Genomic DNA, 23,421 nt, shown 5'->3' with positions numbered 1-23,421 from the left:
TTTTATCCAAATCACCTTGGAACAAAGGTCTAATCCATGAGGGGAGCGGACATTTGGGGTTCAGCGCGGTCGGCTTTCCCTGGGCCCCTAACACCCTAGCCCCTACAATATTTTTTCATTGGGGGCCACATAAGAAATTCTGAATGCCTTTGCGGGTCGAGGACATTCTGTCAAGTCTTAACTATAGCATAACATTAGATTGGATTAAAGAAAATATATGATTGTAACTCTTATTAAGCATTTTTAATTAAAAGTCATTACATATTATATGAATAAAATAATTAAATGTATGTGCACAACAGAATTGCAGGGACATATAATGCCCGACCACATCCTGCTCTACCCCATCCTGCCCCAACACCTCAACACCTTTTTTATTGTAGTGATGTATTCCAACATTCATTCAGGAGCTGTTTTAATATCTCAGTTCCCGTTGTTGCATCAATTACATGTCTAATGCAACCATAGAAAAATCTATTTGCTATAAACGAATGTCCCTGCAAACTACATTTTCCACTGTGGGGAAAAAATCACTCTAGCAATATGGAATTTTTGGGCAATCTTCAAATTCAAGGGCTCTGATTAAAATGACCTTTGCTGCCACTTCAAGGCAACTGGGGCCCGCTTGGGGTGCTTATTCTCTCTCGCTCTCTCTCTCACGGTCCTCCTTTGCTGTCTGATTGCAGATCTGCTCCCCGGCCGAAAAGAAGGCCATTGATAAGATGATAGATACAGGTCCCCAGCTGCTCGGATCAATGGAGTATAATGTGGTCCTTAGTGAGTACCTCTCTCTTTTCTTTAACCATCCACTGTTCTGATCTAGTAGCAACAAGCGGTGAATCTGCAGCCAGCTGAGCAACCACCCTCCTCATCCAACCATTCTGCTGGGCTAGCCTGTATTTGAATGGTGCCAGTAGTATTTACGTTTTGTGAAAAAGCGACTTAATCACACCAAGGTTGTTTTAGGTGACTCTAGCCTGTGAATAAATTAGTTAAACAAAACACATCGGGAATCATCAGCTTTGGTCAAAGTCCCTGCTTCCCTATTAAGCCTATTAATTTTTTCAACAAACGGCCCTTAATGCATCCATAGTTGCAAACTACATTCACAGACCTATAATCATTGCTAATTTATGTGTATTAATTATTAATTTTGAGAGCAGTCTGCGCTGAAGCCAGTGTTAATGCATTTCAGTATGTCAATATCGGTGGCCTTTAATAACATGACTTTGTGCAGTTGTATCGCAAGAGCTTCGTTTTGGATACCAGCTCTCTCGGAATGGGGGATAGTTTACTTTATTTTAGGTAAGGTATGGGAAATACCCTCCAACGCATAATAAATTATCATAATCCCCCTTTTCCACCAACTGCAATCCACTACACTATTTTAAAAAGTGAAAATCCATTTAATTTGAATCTGCTGAATGCATTGGATCCTTTAGTGAAAGGACGGAGTAGGCCGATTTTCACATTAAGCTTCTCCGACACTTTTGTTGACAGCGTTGGGTGAACTATAACCAGCCTACAAGCTAGGGCTGGGAGATTTTCCATACAAATAAAATCTCTGCTTTTTCCTAACCAAACCCAATTATCGATTTTAATATTTTATTTCTATAAATGACAAATATATATACATATATCTTAAGTTTGGATTTAATTTGAAGACAAGCAATGATTAACAAAAGCAAAATAAATGACACACATCTCCCACTCTGCTGCGTGCTTCAGTTTAAGATATTGGGATAAATGTGTTGTGCTGCTGCTTTTGGTTGCCACAGACTTTAAGCAAACTCTACACACACTCTTTTCAGCGCATGCTGAAATGTTGATATTTAGCTTTTTTTTTTTTAAATAGTTAATTAAAAAAAAAAAAATTGAAGACATATAATGGTGTTTTCCCAACAAGTAAACATAGTATATGAGTTCCAGTCTCTGGTACTTCCACAATAAGTAAAGACTCGTAGTGGGGGTTGTCTCGGCCATGGTTGAGAAGAATTGGGGGAAAGGAACTTTGGCTTTGACTCTCTGAAGTCCAGATTGAACCGCGATATGGAGGAGAAAGGGATAGTTCTCCCGAGCTGTGGCTGGACTGCCACCGAACATCCCCTGCCGGAGCTATCGGACTGCCGCCAGAGCTTTGGCAGCAGTCCGGCATCACCGGCGGGGGGAGCTCGGTGGCAAACTTACAAATTAGACATCTATTTTTGTATGGCATTTCCCTTCTTCTGAAATGCTCGAACATCTCCTCCCAGCGCTTGTCCGCTGGTCCACAAAATTGTATCTATGCTCTGATTGGACGGGGGTGGGGAAGTGGGAAGTATATTCAAATGTGCCTCCTTCCTACATAGGAGGGGGCACCCAAACTGACTCGCTCATTTGGTACTGAAGGTGGGGTACCTTCAGAAATGCATATCTCACTGAAAAAATCATGTACAGACTTATTTCAAAGTTTGAATGCGTGTGGGAGCACCAGAAATCCAAAACAACACCCCAAATCTCAGGAAAAGAGTTGTTTTCATAATATGTCCCCTTTAATAATCGATTTTCTTTTTAAAAAATCGTCCGAAACCATACATTTGAATTACAATTAAAAATCGATCAAAAATCTCAAAAATCTCGCAGCTCACTACAAGCGGCCTACTTCCGTCAGCGCTGAAAAGAATGATCACCTCTAGTGACACCTCTAGGTTGGAGAACAAGACCCTATGATGTTGGACACGGTCACAGGAGCATATTCATACAAACAGAATAAATTCTAATCTATTATCTTTGTCTTCACCTAGGTCTATACAACCGTGGCTTCATCTATCTAGATGTCCCTATATCTGAGGACAGCTGCATCTCAGGTGTGTGTTTGTGTGTGTACTGTGTACAGATTCATGCATGTGTGTGTTCTTGTTGCATTTAAGTAATAACTTGCTTCTGTAGCACCAGTTATCTTCCTGATTAGCCTTTAAGCACTATCTAATTCACAATCATGGGAAATGGGTGTCTCATCGATCCGGGCTTAGCTGCAGACCGGAGACCACAACAACGCTCACTTAGTGTAACGTCTCTGTCCCCCTCAGTGCCCCCGCTCGAGGGCTTCGTGATGAACCGAGTCCAGGGCGATTACTTCGAAACACTCCTTTATAAAATCTTTGTTTCAATTGACGAGCAGACCAACGTGTCAGAGGTAGGCTCTTATCTATTGCTGTGGTCGCCCATCTCGCCCCGTTAACTGTTGTTGGTCTGACCATCGACCGCTGGTTTGTGTGCGTATCGATCATGTGAACTGCTTCTTTCTTGGTTCCATAAATAGGTTTTAATTGGTTTCTTTTTTGGTGTCCCTCCCTTCTGTTGTTCTGTACTCCTCTCTTACCCTGATTCTCAGCTGGCCAACGTACTGGAGATTGACCAGGGCTTGGTTAAGGTGGGTAAACACTCTTCACTGACCTCTGAGAGAGTGATGAGGAAGAGGAAGGTTGTATTGTAGCATTTAGCTTATGTCTCATCTGTACGATAATGCCCTGTTTTAACAGGTGTTCCCACAATGTTTCTGATGGGCTTACTGGTTCACATTAATATGGTTCCATGCCTGGTGGGACATAGTGAAAAGCGCACAAGTGTAAAATGTAATTGAACAATAAAAAACCTGAATGGATCTGAAAAATTGAATCTTACATTAACCAATGGGCGTTTACTATGGAAGCATATCTGTAGCAATATTCAAATGGCAATGCAATTTGCAATATTGACAATTCATTATGCAATTTAATAATGTAATTTGTAAATACGTTATGAAAAGTGTATTTTAACATGCAAAGTGACAATGAAATCCTCAATAAAATTTGCAAAAGTTATAACATTAAATAGAATAACATTTTGTCAAATTTTTGGAGTTCCATTATTCAAATTGTTAAGCTATAGCTTCCTCGTGATTTCATTGCACATCCACTTGGGATTCGAACTCATTCCATTTACTGGGGGTCTTTCAAGATGAGATTCCATTCCATCGTGCCGTTCAGCCACAAGACTTGATCAGCTGCACTAATGTGTCGCCATACTACTAGACTTCCTAAGAGCAGGAGGCAGCCAGATCAACTTGTGATCCGACTGTCCATGTTATTATAGACCATGGTATTTGTCTCGTTTCCATTAAGAAGAGGCCATTACACCAGTTATTCAACACCTAATGTGTTTCCCTCCACTGCCTACAACCCAAACAAAAATTATGTTATTCGATCTTTCACTATCATTTCGGTCGCCTGATGTGTAGTCTCTTGCTCTGGATCGTCTCTAAGCAAAGCAGCGAGCTCGAGAATCAATGTGAGACCAGGCAGGCAGTATCACTCGAGACAACGTTTATTCAGATCAACAAAGCATACCTACAGATCGTCCAAGGGAGATAAGGCCCCTGACTAATTATTCCAGTAAAGTAGCACACGCGGTTTGCGCACCCTTCACCGGTGCGATCCGGTGCAGGCATGTTGGTCGCTGTTTCGGACCCTGCATCCCGCTGCTTATCTAGAGCTGCAGCGGCCCCCCGCAGCAGCTCCGCCGCCGTCTTTTCACCTTATTATTTTTGCAAAACTTGCAATGTGCAATGCAATCACGGGGACGCTAGCTTTTCAATTTGAATAAAGGAACTAAAAAAAATTGACAGTGTTATTCTATTTTTATTGTTATAATTTTTGCAAATTTTATTGTGGATTCACTTTGCATATTAAAATACACTTTGAATAACGTATTTACAAATTATATTATTAAATTGCATAATGTAATTTCTTATTGAATTGCAAATTGCATTTCCATTTGAATTGCAAATTGCATTGCCATTTGAATTTTGCTACATATATGCTTCCATAGTTTATAGTTTTTTTTTCTCCTACTTGTGTAATATCATCCTGGTCATCGGTGCTCCAAATAGATAAGATATTAAATTGACAAATTGATGCAAACAACTGTGTAAAATATCACATATCATTATTTCATAAGAAAACATCATTGGTGTTTGATTTCCATTTAAAATTGTACTCCTGTCTTGTTTGAAAGAAATCAAATGGAAATGGATGCCCTTGAGTTTGGTAAGGAAGGCACATTGAGAAGCAAGTTGAGATTCCTTCCGTTTTCATTATTTTCTCGCTCTTCCTCTCACGGACAGAGAAAGAGAGGGAGAAAGATGAAATGTTTAAGATCCAGCATGCCTAATGGCAAAGGAGCGTGTGAAAAGCCCTCTGATGTTGAGATGGTTTCTCTTTCTAACTGGTTTCGACCTAGTTTCCTCTCATTGGCTATTCACTGGCTGTCACACAGGCCCATTGGCATAACCTCCAGCTTAATGACTGAACCCGACCTGTGATTTGGATCCCAAGGGGAAGTCACTTTCTGGGGGGTCGCCGTGGCAGGCATTCCCCTTAGCAATGGAATTCCTGGAAACATTTTATTTATTACTATATATATTTTAGTTATTCTGAGGAGTTTTCCTTTTTCTATATATAAACTAAATTAATTCCAAATCATGTCTGTCGACATCCTTGCGTAATTAGGAAGGTATTGAATGATTAAAAAGCAATCAAAGTCTCATTACCAGTTTTGCTAACTAATGAAATTGAAAAGGACTGAAAAGGGAATGCAAAGTTTTGTGTTTTTAATAAACTTGATGATTTAGTGGTTTCATTCTTTCACGGATTGATCGGAGGGAAAACTTTATATATAATTGTATAAAGTTTTATAATATATAATTATATGTTAACATGCAAACGCCTTTTGTCCTACCAGTTTATTCACAGTTTCTAAGTTTGAAATCGCACCTGTATCTATGAAATGATCACAATCATCCAATCAGAAAACACAACGGCAACAACCACAGTATTGACGCGCTAGCTAACTGATTATTCTTCGGCTCTTCCCTCTACCAGAATGCGGTTTCCATGTATTGTCGTCTGGGCTTTGCCATAAAGAAGGGCCAGGCATTCAGCTCCGACCAGCTCCACCTGACCTGGAAGAGCGCCCCCTCTGTCAACAGACTGAAGTATGCCCCCCGTTTAATATCAGTTGGATACAATTCTAGAGATAAGATTTACCGCAGCCAGCTGCCACTATGCTGCTCCCATCTTAATTATCCCCTTGTCCATTCATTCACACCTTTTTATAGATTTTTTAAATAATACAGACCTCAAATCCCCGACCCCTTGGATTATGTTTTGGTGGACTTTGATATTTATGCAAGGAATCGCTGAACTATCTTTGTGTGTGTGTGTGTGTGTGTGTGTGTGTCAGGAGCACAGTGGACCCCCAGAAGATGCTCCTGTCCTGGGAGCAGGGTAGCCCCGTCATGGAGGGTGGGTCCTCAGCCACTGACACGGACACCACCAGTCTGGAGGACCAAGGTCTACACACACACACACACACACACACACACACACACACACACACACACACACACACACACACACACACACACACACACACACACACACACACACACACACACACACACACACACACACACACACAGCTGCTTAGATGCAAACTCACATAGAAATAAGCACATACACACAGACATCAATGTCTCCAGATTCTGTGCAATAAAACCGTTAATTGAGGCATACATTACTCTTGGGCGGTACCAATTTTGTCATACCTTCCTGAAATTTCACCGTGACATGTTTTTTTAAGTCTGCGATAATTTCCACCGATGCACACATATGTACATCGGTGGAAACTTTATTCTATACAGTCTAAGTGAGTTATACCCACACCACCCTGGCCACCCAGTCTCTACCCTGCTGTTAATGTTGTACAGCTGGCAGGATACAATCCTAAACTGCCATTACATTTGTTTTAAACGTAACGTTGATCCCGTTCACTATGTCACATCTGTTGAAATCCAATATCTTTCCAACTTAAACCATACATACTTTCAAACAATATAAACTGCTATTGTGATGTGTGATTGTTTTAATACACCATCATAGCAGCAGTGTGCTGCTATGACTGTCACTCTTGATGACGTTGGGGGTGGAATGCCACTTATCGTTGGCGACCACACCCTTTTCAGTCTCAACAACAATGCAACGGCTTTGACTTTAGTTTTGGATATTTTGACTTTTTCCTTTTGACTCTGAGGAAGGTAGGTTGGCTACCCAAGGAAAAAGGTTAACATTTTAGTCAACACATCTACAATGGTGGGTTGGCTGACCCAAGCACAAAGGTCATCATGTACATGACTCTGAGGATGGTAGGTTGGCTACCCAAGGAAAAAGGTTAACATTTTAGATGACACATCTGCATTGGTGGGTTGGCTGGCCCAAGCACAAAGGTAATAATTTAGATGACACTGAGGAAGGAAGGTAGGGTGGCTAGACAATACAAGAAGTAGTAAGGCTTTATATGACTGAAAGGAAACAACATATGGATTTTTTCATCAAACCTGTGATGCCACCAGAGGCCAGTATACATATAAACTGCTTCTAAGAATACACCGACACAATGAAATCCACTGCGGTGTGTAATGGATAGGAACCAGATGCAGGTGCAAAAGCACATGGCTGAGAGGCAGAGGCTCTCGGATTGATGCTTCAAACATTGACACAACAACAGCGCTAACGAATCCCACTGCAAGTCCAATGGCATTCTCTCATCCTCCATGTGAAGACTGCTAGCTGGAACGTTTGGAAACGTCAGTATTACATATGTTCAAACACTAACAAACACATCGGATTGCCATCAGGGTGTCTGTGAATACTTAAGTGAACACTGGATTTTTCATGTGCAGCTCCTTCATGTGTCCACACTCTGTTGTTAGTGGTTAGGGGGCAGAACCCAGAGGGCAGCCTCTGGGTTGGCCTCAGGGCACGCCCAACCCAGAGGGCAGCCTCTGGGTTGGCCTCAGGGCACGCCCTGATTTGATTCTCTAATTAAAAGTAGATTCACTCAGTGTCTGTAACCAGCAATGTTGATGGAAAGATGACCGATAGAAAACTTAGACATGAAGATTTTAATGTTTGGACTTTAATGGGTCAGTAAAAACATGAAGAGCTTAAAGTGTAACTCTGGTGAATTTTTTTCAGCATGAAGACCCATAAAATAAGCCCTCCAGACAATTTTTTTCGTTGATAATCGAGTATAGAGCTTGCCCGCGAATGCCCGGAGTAACAGCCCAAATGGCTTCCATGTTAATGGTTAGGGGCAGTGTAAATTCTTCCATATCAGCATTTATTAATCATTAATATTGATCAAAATAGCCCCAAACCGCTGCAGTAGCATGACAAGGGTCCCTACACATATATCGAAGCATCAACACTGTTTTTCAAGTCTTTGCCTTACCCGGTAGGTCCATGTTTCCAGGAAGTCCACACAAGTCGATTACTGGCTACCGTAAATAATATAATAGACGCGCCAAAAATGTTTTCTTAACAGTCTCCCCTCTTGATACTTGACTTGTTTAATGTTTGTACTGTACTGGGTCAGTAAAAACTTGACAAGCTTAATGTTCTTTCTGTAGTGGGTCAGTAAAAACAGGAAGAGCTCAATGTTTGTAGTGAAGGGGGTCAGTAAACGTGCTTTGTCTCTCAGTGGTTCTGTCAGCTTCAGACACACACAGTCATTCTCGCGCCACACATACACTGCTCCTGTAACAGAAGCGTAGTGTGTACTGAATGCATGTTGATGATTATACACTTCCTATAGGGGGTAACTACATTGGCACGACACCGGCTTCCTCCATCACAACATTTCTCGCGATCGACTCCAACTCAGCCCGTGATTGACTGTGTACATTCAACTAATTTGATGTGTCTTAATAATAAGGTGTGTTCAGTACAGTTCTGCAAAATGTGCAGCTTGATACACCAATAGAATCCCACTTAACACATGTGATCTGCTAATGTCGCCATAGCAGCTGACACAGCCAGCGTCAGCAGCCTCAGCATCCCGGCCGGCCCCACCAAGAGGATCGCCTTCCTGTTCGACTCCACGCTCACCGCCTTCCTCATGATGGGGAACCTGTCCCCGGTCAGTACAGACAGACGTACAGACGTACAAACAGACTGAATAAAAAATTGTGTTTAAAACTCAAAAGACTGAGCTGCTGACACTGGTCCGTCAGCTGGAGAGGAATGATGTTACACTATTTAGTGCTGCTGTACTTTCCACAGTGACAGACGTACAGACAGACGTACAGACAGACGTACAGACAGACGTACAGACAGACGTACAGACAGACGTACTGACTGACTGACTGACTGACTGACTGACTGACTACTAAATAAAAAATTCTGTTTAAAACTCAAAAGACTGAGCTGCTGACACTGGTCTATCCGCTGGAGAGGAATGATGTCACACTATTTAGTGCTGCTGTACTTTCCACAGTGACTTGTAATGAATTCAGATCCATTTAATTATGGAGCATGTAGAGGCTTCTTGCTCAAGGGAACACCCTTTCCACTATACTATCCTGTCTAAGTGGTACTTTAAATGTTCAACAGAACCTGAAGAGCCACGCCGTAACCATGTTCGAGGTGGGCAAGCTGTCCGACGAAACTCTGGACAGCTTTCTGGCCGAGCTGGAGAAGGTGAGAAATAAAGATATTGATGCGCTTGATCATGAAGATCCTTTTGTTTACTTAACACTTTTGGATTAAATAAATATTTAGAATTATGTTTTTTCATGATAACCCTTCATAATGTGTTTGTTTGATGTATGTATACGTGTCCGTCCATCTGTCAGGTGGAGAGCACGGCGGAGGGTGAGGCCCAGCGCTACTTTGACCACGCCCTTACCCTGAAGAACACCATCCTGTTCCTGCGCTACAACAAGGAGCTCACCCAGGACCAGGGCCCCGACATCCCCAACATAGGTACTGACCAGTACTGACCATACCACAACCCTCAACATATAAGTACTGACCAGTAGTAACCACAACCCTCCACAACCCTCAACACATGGGTACTGACCACAACCCTCAACATAGAGGTACTGACCACAACCCTCAACATAGAGGTACTGATCACTACCCTCAAAAAGTTCATTCATTTCAGTAATTAAACTAACCCTAAAGTGAGATATTTCAAGCCTTAATTTGTTATACCGGTAATTGTGATGATGATGGTTTACAGTTTATGAAATTAAATATCGCAGAAATTTAGAATATTACTTGAAATCACTAAAAAAAATCTTTTAAACACAGAAATGTCAGCCCTCTGAAAAATAGAATCCAGCATATGTACTCAGTACTTGGTTTGGGCTCCTTTTGGATAAATTAATGCCTCAATGCGGCATGGCATGGATGCTATCAGCCTGTGGCACTGCTGAGCTGTTAAGGAAGACGAGGATGCTTCAATAGCGGCCTTCAGCTCTTCTGCATTGTTCGGTTTAATTTCTCTCATCTTACTCTTGGCAGTTTGCTGGCCAATCAAGCACAGTAATTCCATCGACATTCAACCAGGTTTTTGGTACTTTTGGCAGTGTGCACAGTGTGTTGGTTTCCAAATGGGAATAAACATTTGCTCTCATCAGAAAGGATGACTTTGGACCACTGAGCATCAGACTTATTTTTGAACACTTTTGAATGGCTTTTTCATCCCTAGTGCTTGTGCACCTTTTTCTTCCACACCTTTTCCTTCCACCTAACTTTATATTAATGCGCTTTGATACTTGCCTAGCTATTGCCAGACCAAGCTCAATCGCAAGTTGAATGCATGTTGGTCCGGGGAAGCTGCTGTAATTTTCTTAAGCACAAGAGGCGTGTTCAACGGGCCTAGTTCAAATTACTCAATTGTACGCAATTGGCTTCTTGCCGTCGCTTCCCTGTCGTCATTTTGTTAAACCAGCCAATAGCGCGCCAGTTCTGCCATGCAGAGTAGGGAACAGAGTGTCACCAGGATAGGAAGGGAGATTAAGCTCATCGATAATTCAAAATGTCCCTTCCTTACCATTGAGGTTTTGAATGCGAGTCAAATGCACAGATTTATTTTAGACTGGTGTGCAGCAAGGGAAGTGTGTGTGTGTATGTGCGTGTATCTGTGCGTTATTGTGTGTGTGTGTATGTCTGCCCATCAGTATTGTTGTGCCCAGCTCGTTGAAGAGCACAACCAAGAACTGGAGGTCCACACAGCGACAGTTAACTGTCCGTTACCTTTATTTAGTAACTCAAAGAAAACAACAAACAGTTAAACTAAGCTAAGAGAATGCAAACCAATGCTAAAGGGATGGAATAGCAACCCGAATCTTAAATCCTGTTGGATGCCAGGCAGGCCCCAGCCTTTCAGGTGGGAGAGAACGCCATGTTGGATTCCCCCCCACCTTATGCAGGCTTCCGGCAGGTGTGTTCACTCCCACAATGAGGTGGGAGGGGCCAGGCAATCAGCCTCCCTGGAAAGAGAACAGTCCAGCAGGAACGTTGTTATGTTAAATCAAAATGTGATGCTTCAATTGGTTTGTCTTAGTCTATCTGTAGGCAATTGGAATTTTTGGCTTATAGGGGGAAACAGCCAAGTCCCTCTCTATGACTGTTGTCGGGTGCTATAGGCCTCCATCTGCCACCAAGGAGGCATTATCGTCATTGAAGCATCCTTTGTCCAAAATAAATTATAATGAACTTTTAATGGCTAGAGATATGAATTGGGACAGTCTTAATGCAGTTTCTGATGAATTTAAATCTTCTTCAATGACTTGAGTGATCATTTTGTTGTTGCTACTTGCAGGGAAAATAAAATCCTCAAATGTAAACCACGCATTATTTTCGACGAGGAAGTAAAAACAATTATATAATGAACAAGCTTATCATCATGATTTATCTTTGGTTAATTGGGGGCATATAGGTCTGTTGCCAGAAGTTGAGCTAACTTGGACATTCTTTGTGGACAATGTTATGAAAATTGTAACTAAATATGCTCCTATCAGGAAATTGAGGGTGAAGGGAGGAGAAAACCCCTGGTTTTCCCCAAAGTCAACCAAAGCCAGAAAAATCTATTTGGCCCCTGGTCTGAATGGTCTAGTTGCCTATTTTCAGGCAACTAAGGAACAAATGCACTTCTCTTATCAAAAAAGCTAAATCAGAAGATTACTAATCTTGCACAACTGAGAACCTCAATAATCCACAGCGATTTTGGAAAGTGATTAAGTCTTAGGGCCCTATCTTGCATCCGGCGCAAGTGACTTAGTCACTGGCGCATGTGTCGTTGCTAGTTTACAACTGGCGCAGAGCGTTCTTTTCCCACCAGCGCCCCTCGCCTGTAAATTAGGGATTGATCATGCGCCCCAAGGGGCGGTTCGGCGGAAGGAGGAGGCGTGTTCTGGCGCAAACGGTATTTTGCCGTCTCTGAATACCATTGCGCTACTGACCAGGAAATACCTGGTTTAAAGTCAGTGGCGCGTTGTTCAGATGCTATTTTAAGGGCGAGAGCATACATGCGCATGCGATGCATACGGATTGCTTGTGCACCTCGCGCATACACTTTGCTTCTCTCATCTACCTAGCCGCACATTCTTGGTAAATTATTTGGGAAAGAACAGCTGATGCAGCGGTAATAAGTTGTACTTTTAAATCAATGCATCTGCAAACACCGTACAGCAAACACATATTTTCTTGACACAGACATCGTGTAGGCCTACATGCCCATAACTTTTAGGATTGATGAGTAGGCCTATTTGATCGTGAAAAACATTGTTTTACCGCGAGTGAGTGTTGAAAAGAATGAATGAATGCGGGCGCGCGTGTGTGCTCTGTTTAAACACACGCAAACTAAACACTCTCATCATCATCTCATCTTCGTCCGCTTATCCGGGGTCGGGTCGCGGGGGGAGCAGCTCAAGCAGGGGGCCCCAGACTTCCCTTTCCCGGGCCACATTGACCAGCTCTGACGGGGGGATCCCGAGGCGTTCCCAAGCCAGTGTTGAGATATAATCTCTCCACCTAGTCCTAGGTCTTCCCCGAGGTCTCCTCCCCACTGGACGTGCCTGAAACACCTCCCAAGGAAGGCGCCCAGTGGGCATCGTTACCAGATGCCCGAACCACCTCAGCTGACTCCTTTCTAAGTAAAGGAGCAGCGGCTCTAATCCGAGTTCCTCACGGATGGCTGAGCTTCTCACCCTATCCCTAAGGGAGACGCCAGCCACCCTTCTGAGAAAACTCATCTTGGCCGCTTGTACCCGCGATCTCGTCCTTTCGGTCATCACCCAACCCTCATGACCATAGGTGAGGATAGGAACGAAGATCGACCGGTAGATCGAGAGCTTTGCCTTGCGGCTCAGCTCTCTTTTTGTAACAACGGTGCGGTAAAGTGAACGTAATACCGCCCCCGCTGCTCCTATTCTCCGGCCAATCTCACGCTCCATAGTTCCCTCACTCGCGAACAAGACCCCGAGGTACTTGAACTCCTTCACTTGGGCAAACTAAACACGGAACGCATAATACAATCAATGGCAATGTATATTACCGCGGGGACACATGCATATTAGGATAGCATACAATACTGATAAGAAACAATGTTTATAATGTATTGCGTAGGCCTATATCATTAAATAGAACCACAGTTACCGCATATCATATGTTATAGCCTATCATACGTTTTCTTTGCCGAAATTTATTTGAGGACTCAGTATTTCTGAAGTTGTGGAAGAAAACCCCTTATTCCATGTGTGAATTAGGCCATATTATTTGGCAATAAACTAAGCCATTTGCAAATTCATGTGTATCTGTCTCATCGGAGACTGCAGACGCGCTGTCAAAATATCAACTCGTCCGATTCAAATGCGCTCATGGCTCTTAAAGGGGATGGGAGCTGGCACTCTCATTGGTTTGTTGCACGTCACGCCCAAACCACACCTACGGGTAATTAGGCTGCTTCAGACCAACCCTTTTGACACTTGCGCCGTGGCGCAAGCGTCATTTATCCGCCTGTAAAATAGCGATAGCGCCGTAGAACCGCCCACAAAGCTACTTGCGCTTTGCGCTTCCCACTTGCGTTTCAGACCGTTAAAATAGGGCCCTTGATCTGTAATTAAAAGTCCGCTTTTCCGACATTTGTTTTCAAAGACTCGGTCCCAGTCTATGATAAAACGGAGGTCCGTAATTGCTTTAACAAGCATTTTGAATCATCTGGTTCTTTGTTTGCCCCTGTGACTCCCTGCACAGACCCCCCCCCCAAGGTTTTCAGGAGAACCCTTTAATTTTGTAGCTTTTAATGTGCAGCAAGTGCATAAAGCCCTCAAAACGTTAGATCACAGACCTGATTTGATAGAGCTCTATTTTTTTTTCAAATAGCAGCTGATTTTGCAGCACAGCCTCTAACAATCCTTTTTAATCTCTCAAGCTTTTGACACTGGACCTTGTTGTTTTAAAGCATCCTGGTTCCTGGTTCACAAATTATTTGAGTGACAGGACTTAGTGTATTATGTTCTACAGTATTATATGATGGTCTGTTTTCTGAATGTTTCCACAAGGGAGTGCCACAGGGTTCGATATTAGGACCCCTCCTGTTCATGAGTTGGGGAAAAAATGTGTTGGATGCTAACCTGCATTTTTATGCCGATGACACAATTATTTACTGTTTTGGATCAACTCATGCTAAAGGTGTTGCATCTCTGCAGATAGCTTTTGATGTGGTCCAGCACACACTCCTCCACTCCTCCTAAAACTAGTACTCAATGCTGACAAGACTTAGTTTATTGCTAACTGTGGAGCCCTGACCAATCATTGTGAATTGTATTCTCGCTTGGGATGGCCTTCTTTGTCCACCAGGAGGCTGGGACACTAGTGCACTTTTATTTACAGGGCCATGCTTGGGCTACTGCCCTCCTACATCTGTAATCTAATCATACAGAGACTTGTTGATTCTTACGGTTTGCGTTCAATAGATCAGTTGTTGCTGTCTGTTCCATTTGCCCACACAGAACTGGGGAAAAAGGGCTTTCATCTACTCTGCTCCTTCTACATGGAACATGCTGCAAAAAGACTGGAGAATAACTGAACTGATTTCTTTGAATACTTTTACATCCACCTGAGATGACCTCCTTTACTTGTAACTGTTTTATATAATTTTAATTGCTCTCTGTATGTTGTAACTGTAACTTTTGTTGCCTTTTTTGCTGCCTCTTGGCCAGGACTAAATAAATAAATAGGGTCTTCGTGTTATCAAATTGGAGCTTGATAAAGTGCGTCGGCCGTTACATTGTCACAACCGTAAAACACAAAAGTCTATGATTGTGATCCGTATAAATCGTCACTGGAACTGAGGGGAAAATATACACTTCAAAGTTTTGAAGTGCCCAAATCAACGCTGGTGCCTCCAGGAGATTCAATTCCCCCTTCCCCTTCCTGTAAGATGACCGCTCCTGCACCAATCTTGCTGGCATCCACCACCTTTCAAAACATCTAATTTAGTCACAAATGTTGCACTTCCCACTTGATCAATGCAATCCTCCATTCAAGGTATTGGATAACAGTCTGATTTGGTGACTGCATAAACCTTTCTGAAAACTGTACAAAATCGATTTGACCCATCTGCCTTATTTGCCAGCAGTCATGGAGAAGCCCAGCTGGAGCACACCGGCTGTGCTATCCCATTTTCTAACATGTACTCCACCTCCGTCTCCATTCGCTGGCATTTTCCATGTGCAACCGATAGGGACGTTGTCTGAAAGGTCGAGCATCCCCGACCTTTATGTGATGCTCAACAAGGTTGGATCTTGATGGTGTTTTTTCAAATAGATTCAAATGAGAACCAACCAATTACACCACATCCTCCCGGTGAGTGACACAAATAACTCGACTGCTCGTCTACATGTTTAAGGAATTCAGAGTTGTTGAGTCTCCCTGTAGGAATAGGTTCAGATGGAACGTCAAAATCCGTAGGCAAGAATCCAACTGTGGCTAGAGACCTTACAGATGTTGCAGCAACATTTTCTGTAGAAACCAGGTGACCTCTTTCCTGAGTGGCAGCATGAAAAGAATGATAGGGTTTCAATGAATTTACATGACACCATTGAACCTTCTTCCTTCTATCTGGTGTGTCAATTAGATCGACTTTTTGTGGGCAGTGGCACAGGAAATACAGTCTACGGCAAAAAAAGGTTTACATAATTCAACACATTTTCTGGTGGCTCAGGATGTTTCAAATCACCACGCAGCACTGCTAATGGACCCCACACTGTGTGCCCATATGCATGTTTTTTGGGGCTGAACCCTGTACTCTCCTGGGCCACATCCCTGGAGGCAAGTAACAGCCACGGAAGACCCTCCTCCCAATCCTGCAAAAGCTCAGTGCAAAATTAACGCAACATATATTTCGATGTCTGAGGAAAACACTCAATGGCGCCCTGCGCATCCGGGAGGTATGCCCTCGACACCTGATGCTTAACCTTTAACTTTTTCAAGACCTGAGACAAAATGCGAGACATGAAGTTACTCCCCTGGTCAGTTTGCACCACTTTTGGGTCTCCAAATGTTGTCATAAAATAAGTTCAAGCTTTCAGTACTGGTTTGGTCTTCAAAGTCGCAGGATACCGAGTACTTTTACACATCACTGTTACAATATTTATTACCTGCCTTACTTTTTGGTAGCTGACCAACACAGTCAAGCAGCAGATATTCAAATGGTTCTCAACCACTGCAATAGGGTACAATGGAGCTGGTTTAAATAATAATAATAATAATAATACATTTAATTTAGAGGCGCCTTTCAAAACACCCAAGGTCACCTTACAGAGCATATAGTCATCATACATATTTAAAAAAAAAAAAAAACAAGACATTGTGGAAAAAATAAATAAATAAATAAATAAATAAACATAAGCAATAAGAAATAAATAAAACAAAAACAAGTTTAATCTTCTGATTTGGCTTTCAAGTTAGCTGACAGGTGTTGCAAGTAGTACATCGCTACGTCCCTTTTCAGAAGAGGCCAAAAGAATTACGGAGCACATGTCAAAGGTTTTCTTTACCCCTAACGATCTGCAATTCCACCATGTGATGTGCCAAGTCCGTGAACTTTGAGGGCACCACAACCTGAACCACTTTGTCTACTTGCACCTCCTTCACTACACAAGCCCATTTCCTTAACAGCAACCTCTCCTCAAAAAAATACCCATTAATAACACCTTTGAGTTCATTTTCTGGACGGACCAATTCAAACAATAATAATGAGGATCTGAAGCCTGTTCTTCAATGCAGTCCTCTATTAAGGAACGGCAACGGGATGGAAAACTATTGTACCTGATCCCTTTTCTCCTTTTCGGAGAAAACTGTCTGTTCAGATGCCTCTGATTGTTCTGCTTTTGCTTTAATCATTGCCTGCATAAAGGCACAAGAAAATACAACCTCAGGGTGTTTTTCCAAACACACCTCTGGGCTCTCCGAGTCCTGCGAGTCCTGCAAGGGTGAATTTGCCCCCAACAATAGTGGACCATCTTTCCACACCTTCGCCCCAGCCAAATCATTCCCCAGAATAATATCAATGCCTTGAATTGGCAGGTGGGGACGGATACCCATAGTAACCTCCCAACATACTAGATCAGACAAGAGATGACAATTATGCAAGGGCACCAACAGAGGAACCAACCCAATTCCAATTACTGATACATTTCTGACAGGATCCCTATGGGTTGAAAATTGCAAATCCTTTTCCACAGCAAAACTTCCGCAACACCGGTACCTTCTCTTTTCCATCCACCGACAGAAAACCCTGTGACACAAAAGGTGCACACATTTCCTTTAAGATGGTGCTATAATGAAGGGAAAACCATCTAACATGTTAACGCTACGTACGGATGACACCAGGCCAGCTGCATATATACACTAGAATCAGCAGATTTCTGGCCAGCGTTATTGATTTAGCATTCCCATTTCAAGTGTCCCCTGTTTCTGCACCCATGACAAACCGTTGCTAGTTCCAACCTACCGTCTGTTACTGGTACATTCCTCACTGCCCTCCATAGCTATTTCTTGAGTGCCACTTAGGGACTTACTAGGCCTAGACCTGAAGTTCTCCCTCTGCTGGTCTCTTCTGTGAATCTGACCCAAAGTAGAGCCAGTAGCATTGGGTTAACACATATTCATCTGCCAGAACTGCTGCCGCAGCTGTTGTATTCACCTACTTTTCGCATATACAGGTAACCAGATTAGCAGGCAGTGAACTTTTGAATTGGTCCAACGCAATTAAGTCACACAAGACCCCATAATTGTCCACCTCAGAAGCAGTAGTCCAACAGGTAAAATGACGAAAGATCTCTCTTGGAAAAAAAAATTGGTGTGCGCGCCAACCATCATCTAGTTTCGAAATCTCTGTCTATATGCTTCAGGAACTAGTTACACTTTCAACACTGTTGCTTTAACCTTAGCATAATCATCACTTTCATCCTAGCTAAGGGCAGAAAAAAATCTCTGAGGCTTACCGGTCGAAACACATTGCAACATCAAAGTCTGATGACTAGCAGGCCATCCCTTAACCTCTGCTACACGCTCAAACAGTGTGAAAAGCGAGTCTGGGTCTTTTCATCAAGACCCAGTAATATCAATACCCCTATCCGCATTTGTCAAACCATCCCCATTAGCAGAGTTCTACGCTGTTCTCGCTCTTATCTGCTCCAGTTTGAACTGCTCTGTTTTGACTTTCTCCCTCTCCAATGCTATCCCAGCCCTCATTTTCTCATGCTCCAACTCAAATTGTATTCTATCCTTTCCCATCTTTAATTGCATAAACTGTTCAAATGACAAAGTGCCACCAAAAAGCTCTGAAACTTTTGAGGACATTGGAGTTTGAAGGCCTTCCAGAAGTTTGGCAGATATAGCCAACCCCTCCACAATATACCTCAGTTCCGCCTCTTTGGTAATTGATTTCGTAAAGATCGTTCCCACCCCAAATGTAATGCCAAATCCACCAAATCTGCTTTTGTAAATTGGGGTAAAGTACCCCGATAAGGTATTTAAAAAAAAATCGTAGACCCGTGAATTACTATGCCCAGTATCCAGAATTACCCTGTCCCATTTATAACCCAACAAGCAGAAACGCATGGGGCAGTATGAGTCACACCGTAAACAACTTATGTGAGACAAACTGGTTTTGGAGTGTCCCCTCCAAACTGCCTACCCCAAATTGACTAACTGTGCCTAGTCTTCATGTGAAACACAGAAAAAATAACAAAAGGCCCTAGAAAAAAAAGGTTCCTGGTTCAACTTCGTTGGCGAGCCCCCCCTTGTTGTGCACAGCTCATTGAAAGAGCACAACCAATAATGGGAGGTCCACACAGCGGCAACCTTTATTTAGTAACTCGAAGAAATACATTAACATTAATTAATGTTGGTCATCAACGAGGTTGTTAAGTAGTAACTTCGGGCACATCTATCAAAATAAATGTTTTTTCCTTCCTACGTGTTTACGATCTTATTCATTCATTGCGCTGCGGCCGAACCGACAGGGATATTCTCTGATATTATGAATCCTAAAGACTGCGTCGGGTTCTCCGACGCAGTATTTAAACAGTCTTTGTTTCCATATGCGTAAAACCGAGGGGGTAAAATCCCCCTTCGTCAAGGAGCCTGCTTTCTTGGTTTGTTAGAGTAGGCGGGATTAAACCTCATTCAAATAATTTGAATACTCCGAATGTTTTTATTTTCTTATTATTCAAGCCACACGCATACACGAATGAGTGTACATCTAAGTGAAGTCTACAAAACGCGATTAACTATTTACAAGTGCAATTTTTTTATCCCGACAAAAGCCTCGTTAGGAAAGTTCCTCTGGTACTTTCTCGTAGATCGCACCACTTTTCCCCATCTTCCTTAAATGTGACTGCATCACCTTCTCTCACATGATGGTCAGCAGCTCGCGGATTTCACCGTCTCTCCAGTTAGAACTTCTCATGTTGATGTTGCTGTATTGTCTCTGTTGTAGAGATAACGCAGCAACACCTCTACCCTCTATTCCCACCCCTGGAACCGCAAAGTCGTCTAATTGCATTTACAAGACAATGAAACTCCCAATATGTGAAGGGTCCGAGAGGGTAAATTGGGGTGCCAAATCAAGCCGGTATAATAAAAAAAGCCGGGCATAAGACAGGCCTATTTTGCAGTGTAAAAACGTATAGAAAGAGCGAGCGACAGATTCTCCCCCTCTCTTTGGACCACAACAAGCATATCCCTCCATTTCCCTGCAGGCACCATTGTAATAGCAGACGCTGTTTGTTACCAAGTTTGTTTAGTGTTGGCTGGGTGCCTACGTTTGTATTGTGAGTTTCCCACTCATTCTCAGCCATTCTGCTGCTGTGCACCTGATTTACCGTCAGTAATTGTTTTCATCCGATGGTGGTAATTGTTGAGCTGCAATCCCAGTTGAATGGAGGTGCCTGGATTGGTATTGAGAGACCACACACTGATCCTGTTTGCTTGTTAACGGTGGCCACCTTAAATTAGTAGTAAAGTAACATCGTTCAACTGTACCACGTTAAAAGTTTGATTTGGTCTTCTGATAACCAAAAAACTAAATGGAGATGTTTCTGACTTGATGATAATAATCTAATTGTAAAATGTGTGTTATTTTTACGTAGCCCAACGACACATAACATAAAATGTAATAAAAGCATAGGACAGTTTAAGTGAATGTTCAGACTCCTCCTGCTCCTCTCTCCAGGCTTCCCCCTGGACATGCTGCGCTGTGAGAGCCTGCTGGGGCTGGACCAGGCCACCTGCAGCCGCGTCCTCAACAAGAACTACAAGCTGCTCGTCTCCATGGCTCCCCTCAGCAACGAGATCAGACCCATCAGCAGCTGCACGCCCCAGGTACCGCCGGGAGGGGGGAGGCAAGGTGTGGTTTGCTAATGACTGTGTGTGTGTGTGTGTGTGTGTGTGTGTGTGTGTGTGTGTGTGTGTGTGTGTGTGTGTGTGTGTGTGTGTGTGTGTGTGTGTGTGTGTGTGTGTGTGTGTGTGTGTGTGTGTGTGTGTGTGAGACACAGAAAGAGCTGGAGCACAGCCAGCAGTGGAACTGCTTTGAACTCTCTTTTTCTTCCTGGATCCTTCATAGCCTTAGAGTTGCCAACTGGATGCTTACACACAAACGCCAAGGTTGTCTCTTCCTTCTGGACATACACACTCACAAATTCACATGCAAGGGTGCGATATGCTGGGGGGGTTGCGTGGGATTTCCCCTTTTCTTGTCTATACATCCGTGCCTCTGCTGTATCTCTCTCCCCCCCCCCCTCAAATTCATCAATGTTCAATGTTACTTCACCAGTAGACCATATAAAATACCTAAAATATAAGTATTTTTTACTTTAGCAATGTGTTGTGAAGAGTCAATTGAGCGATAGAAAGATGAAATTGACCACCCAATTTCAGAGCTCAGGTTTGTGAGACTATAGACGACGTCTACAATTTTCTATTGGATATTCAAGTTTTTAAATAATTAGGAGGATTTAAATCTTGCATGTTTTGTTTTGTTGTGCATGACCACAGCCCCTTTTTGTCCGCATTAGGAAAGTTCAAGATAGGCAATTAGAGGGAAAATATTGAGCTAGGCTACCTCATTGGTTAAACAGGAAAAATATATAAAAATATTCATTCAGATGTAGTGAAGTTCTGACATTTGTGATTCATTTTCAGGAATAAAATGTCTCAAAACATCTGTGTTCTTTTCACAAATCACACACTGCGCGTACAAATAGCAATGGGAGCATTGGTGAGAAGACAGAGATGTTAAACTGGCCATTCATTCATGTTCTTTCTTCAGGGCCGCCGGTACTGTTGATTAGTTTTTCCTCCTAACTTATTTTCCTTCCATTCAACATTTGTTCAGACCCATCTAGGCCCCGCCACTGCCTCCTGCTGTACACAGAACCACAAATACCCCTTTCATTTCCCTTGGGGGGTTTCTTTTCAATTCAGTGTGCTTGTGTATGCTTTTCATTTATTTATTTATTTTTATATATAAAAATGTTATACGTATATTAATTATATATCATATAATTTTGTTTTCTTGTCATCGTTTCTTACGTATTCATGTCTTCTAACATGAAGGTGCGTGTGTGTATGTGTGCGTGTGCGTGCGTGTGTGCGTGAGCAGCACATCGGCCCAGCCATCCCAGAGGTGAGCTCTATCTGGTTCAAGCTGTACCTGTACCATGTGACCGGCCAGGGGCCCCCCTCTCTGCTGCTTTCCAAAGGCTCCCGTCTGCGCAAACTGCCCGACATATTCCAGGTTATTGTGGCTTTTAACTACTGAACTAGTGTGTTATTGTCTTTGAATAAATGTGCCTCCAAATATCTCTGCGTTTCAGATTATATTTTTTACTGTTATTTTAAACTCCTTGTTATTGTTAGGTTAAGGTTAAAAATATATTTAAATAAAGGTTGATTGATTGGTACACAGATTAAGTTGAGGATTTTCACATTGGACGCATCACCATTGTAATATAATGCATAATGTTATTTACAGATAGATTACTTAATGGATCCCTGAGGAAATGATTTGTAACAGTTGCTTTGGTCAAGAAACATAAATATAGTATAATAAGAGGGCAAGAAATGAAAACAAAAAATACTGTATAAATATTCTAAAGATGTTACCAACAGCTGAATGTAAGGAAAACTAAGTAACATAGCAGACACATTTTTCAGGTTTATGACAGATTGTTGATCACTTCCTGGGGTCACGACCCGGGAGTTGTGCCGACATCCAACGTGCTGGCCATGCTCAACGACGCCCTCACACACTCTGCAGTGCTGATCCAGGTACAAACACAAACACACACACACACACACACACACACACACACACACACACACACACACACACACACACACACACACACACACACACACACACACACACACACACACACACACACACACACACAGCATTGTAATGGTCCAATGCGATGTAACTTTATTGTTTTGCTGCTTGTAAAACATGGTCTCTTTCAATCCAAGGTAGAAACTACAATAAATGGATCAATATCATGCATTATTCCCTTTGATTGAGGTGATAATATGTGTATAATTTTTCACATCACCCAGTTTGAGCAGTGATGCGCACATCAAAGCTATTGCTGGTAATAAGGGATTCCTGAAAACGTGCGGAATGAGCGAGAATGTGTTTGTGCGAGCCTTGTGGTTTGTTTGACCCTTTTTAATCTGAATCATTTTAACAAAGACTTATTACAATACCTCTTCAATAATTCAGTTTTGTGGATCAAGTTTTACTCTGGTTTGAACTGTGTGTGTGTGTGTGTGTGTGTGTGTGTGTGTGTGTGTGTGTGTGTGTGTGTGTGTGTGTGTGTGTGTGTGTGTGTGTGTGTGTGTGTGTGTGTGTGTGTGTGTCAGGGTCACGGGATGCACGGCCACGGAGAGACGGTTCACATCCCATTCCCGTTCGACGAGGAGGACCTGAAAGGAGGTGGGGTTGATCTCTTTTCTCCCACTCTATTTCTATTTTTATCCCTTATCA

At 42.6% G+C, this 23,421-nt stretch overlaps 1 protein-coding gene across 2 annotated transcripts in view; it reads left to right on the top strand.

Annotated features, from left to right (window-relative positions):
* The window catches only part of fam91a1 (family with sequence similarity 91 member A1), a 47,791-nt gene that overhangs the window by 16,053 nt on the left and 8,317 nt on the right, over positions 1–23,421 (top strand). The window contains exons 7-19 of one of the 2 annotated variants that reach the window (XM_056582226.1): positions 687–777; positions 2,784–2,846; positions 3,069–3,175; positions 3,374–3,412; positions 5,901–6,013; positions 6,262–6,371; positions 8,882–8,997; positions 9,471–9,557; positions 9,713–9,842; positions 20,611–20,759; positions 22,039–22,173; positions 22,593–22,706; positions 23,298–23,370. In XM_056582226.1, coding sequence (XP_056438201.1) covers positions 687–777; positions 2,784–2,846; positions 3,069–3,175; positions 3,374–3,412; positions 5,901–6,013; positions 6,262–6,371; positions 8,882–8,997; positions 9,471–9,557; positions 9,713–9,842; positions 20,611–20,759; positions 22,039–22,173; positions 22,593–22,706; positions 23,298–23,370 — 1,327 coding nt within the window. The remainder of the gene's footprint in view (positions 1–686; positions 778–2,783; positions 2,847–3,068; positions 3,176–3,373; positions 3,413–5,900; positions 6,014–6,261; positions 6,372–8,881; positions 8,998–9,470; positions 9,558–9,712; positions 9,843–20,610; positions 20,760–22,038; positions 22,174–22,592; positions 22,707–23,297; positions 23,371–23,421) is intronic. The other variant, XM_056582227.1, reaches the window with a different exon arrangement.

Source organism: Gadus chalcogrammus, chromosome 22 (assembly GCF_026213295.1).
Source record: "Gadus chalcogrammus isolate NIFS_2021 chromosome 22, NIFS_Gcha_1.0, whole genome shotgun sequence".
Taxonomy (NCBI): Eukaryota; Metazoa; Chordata; class Actinopteri; order Gadiformes; family Gadidae; genus Gadus; species Gadus chalcogrammus.
Note: the sequence above shows the minus strand (reverse complement) of the source record. Positions and strands in the feature narration are given on the sequence as shown.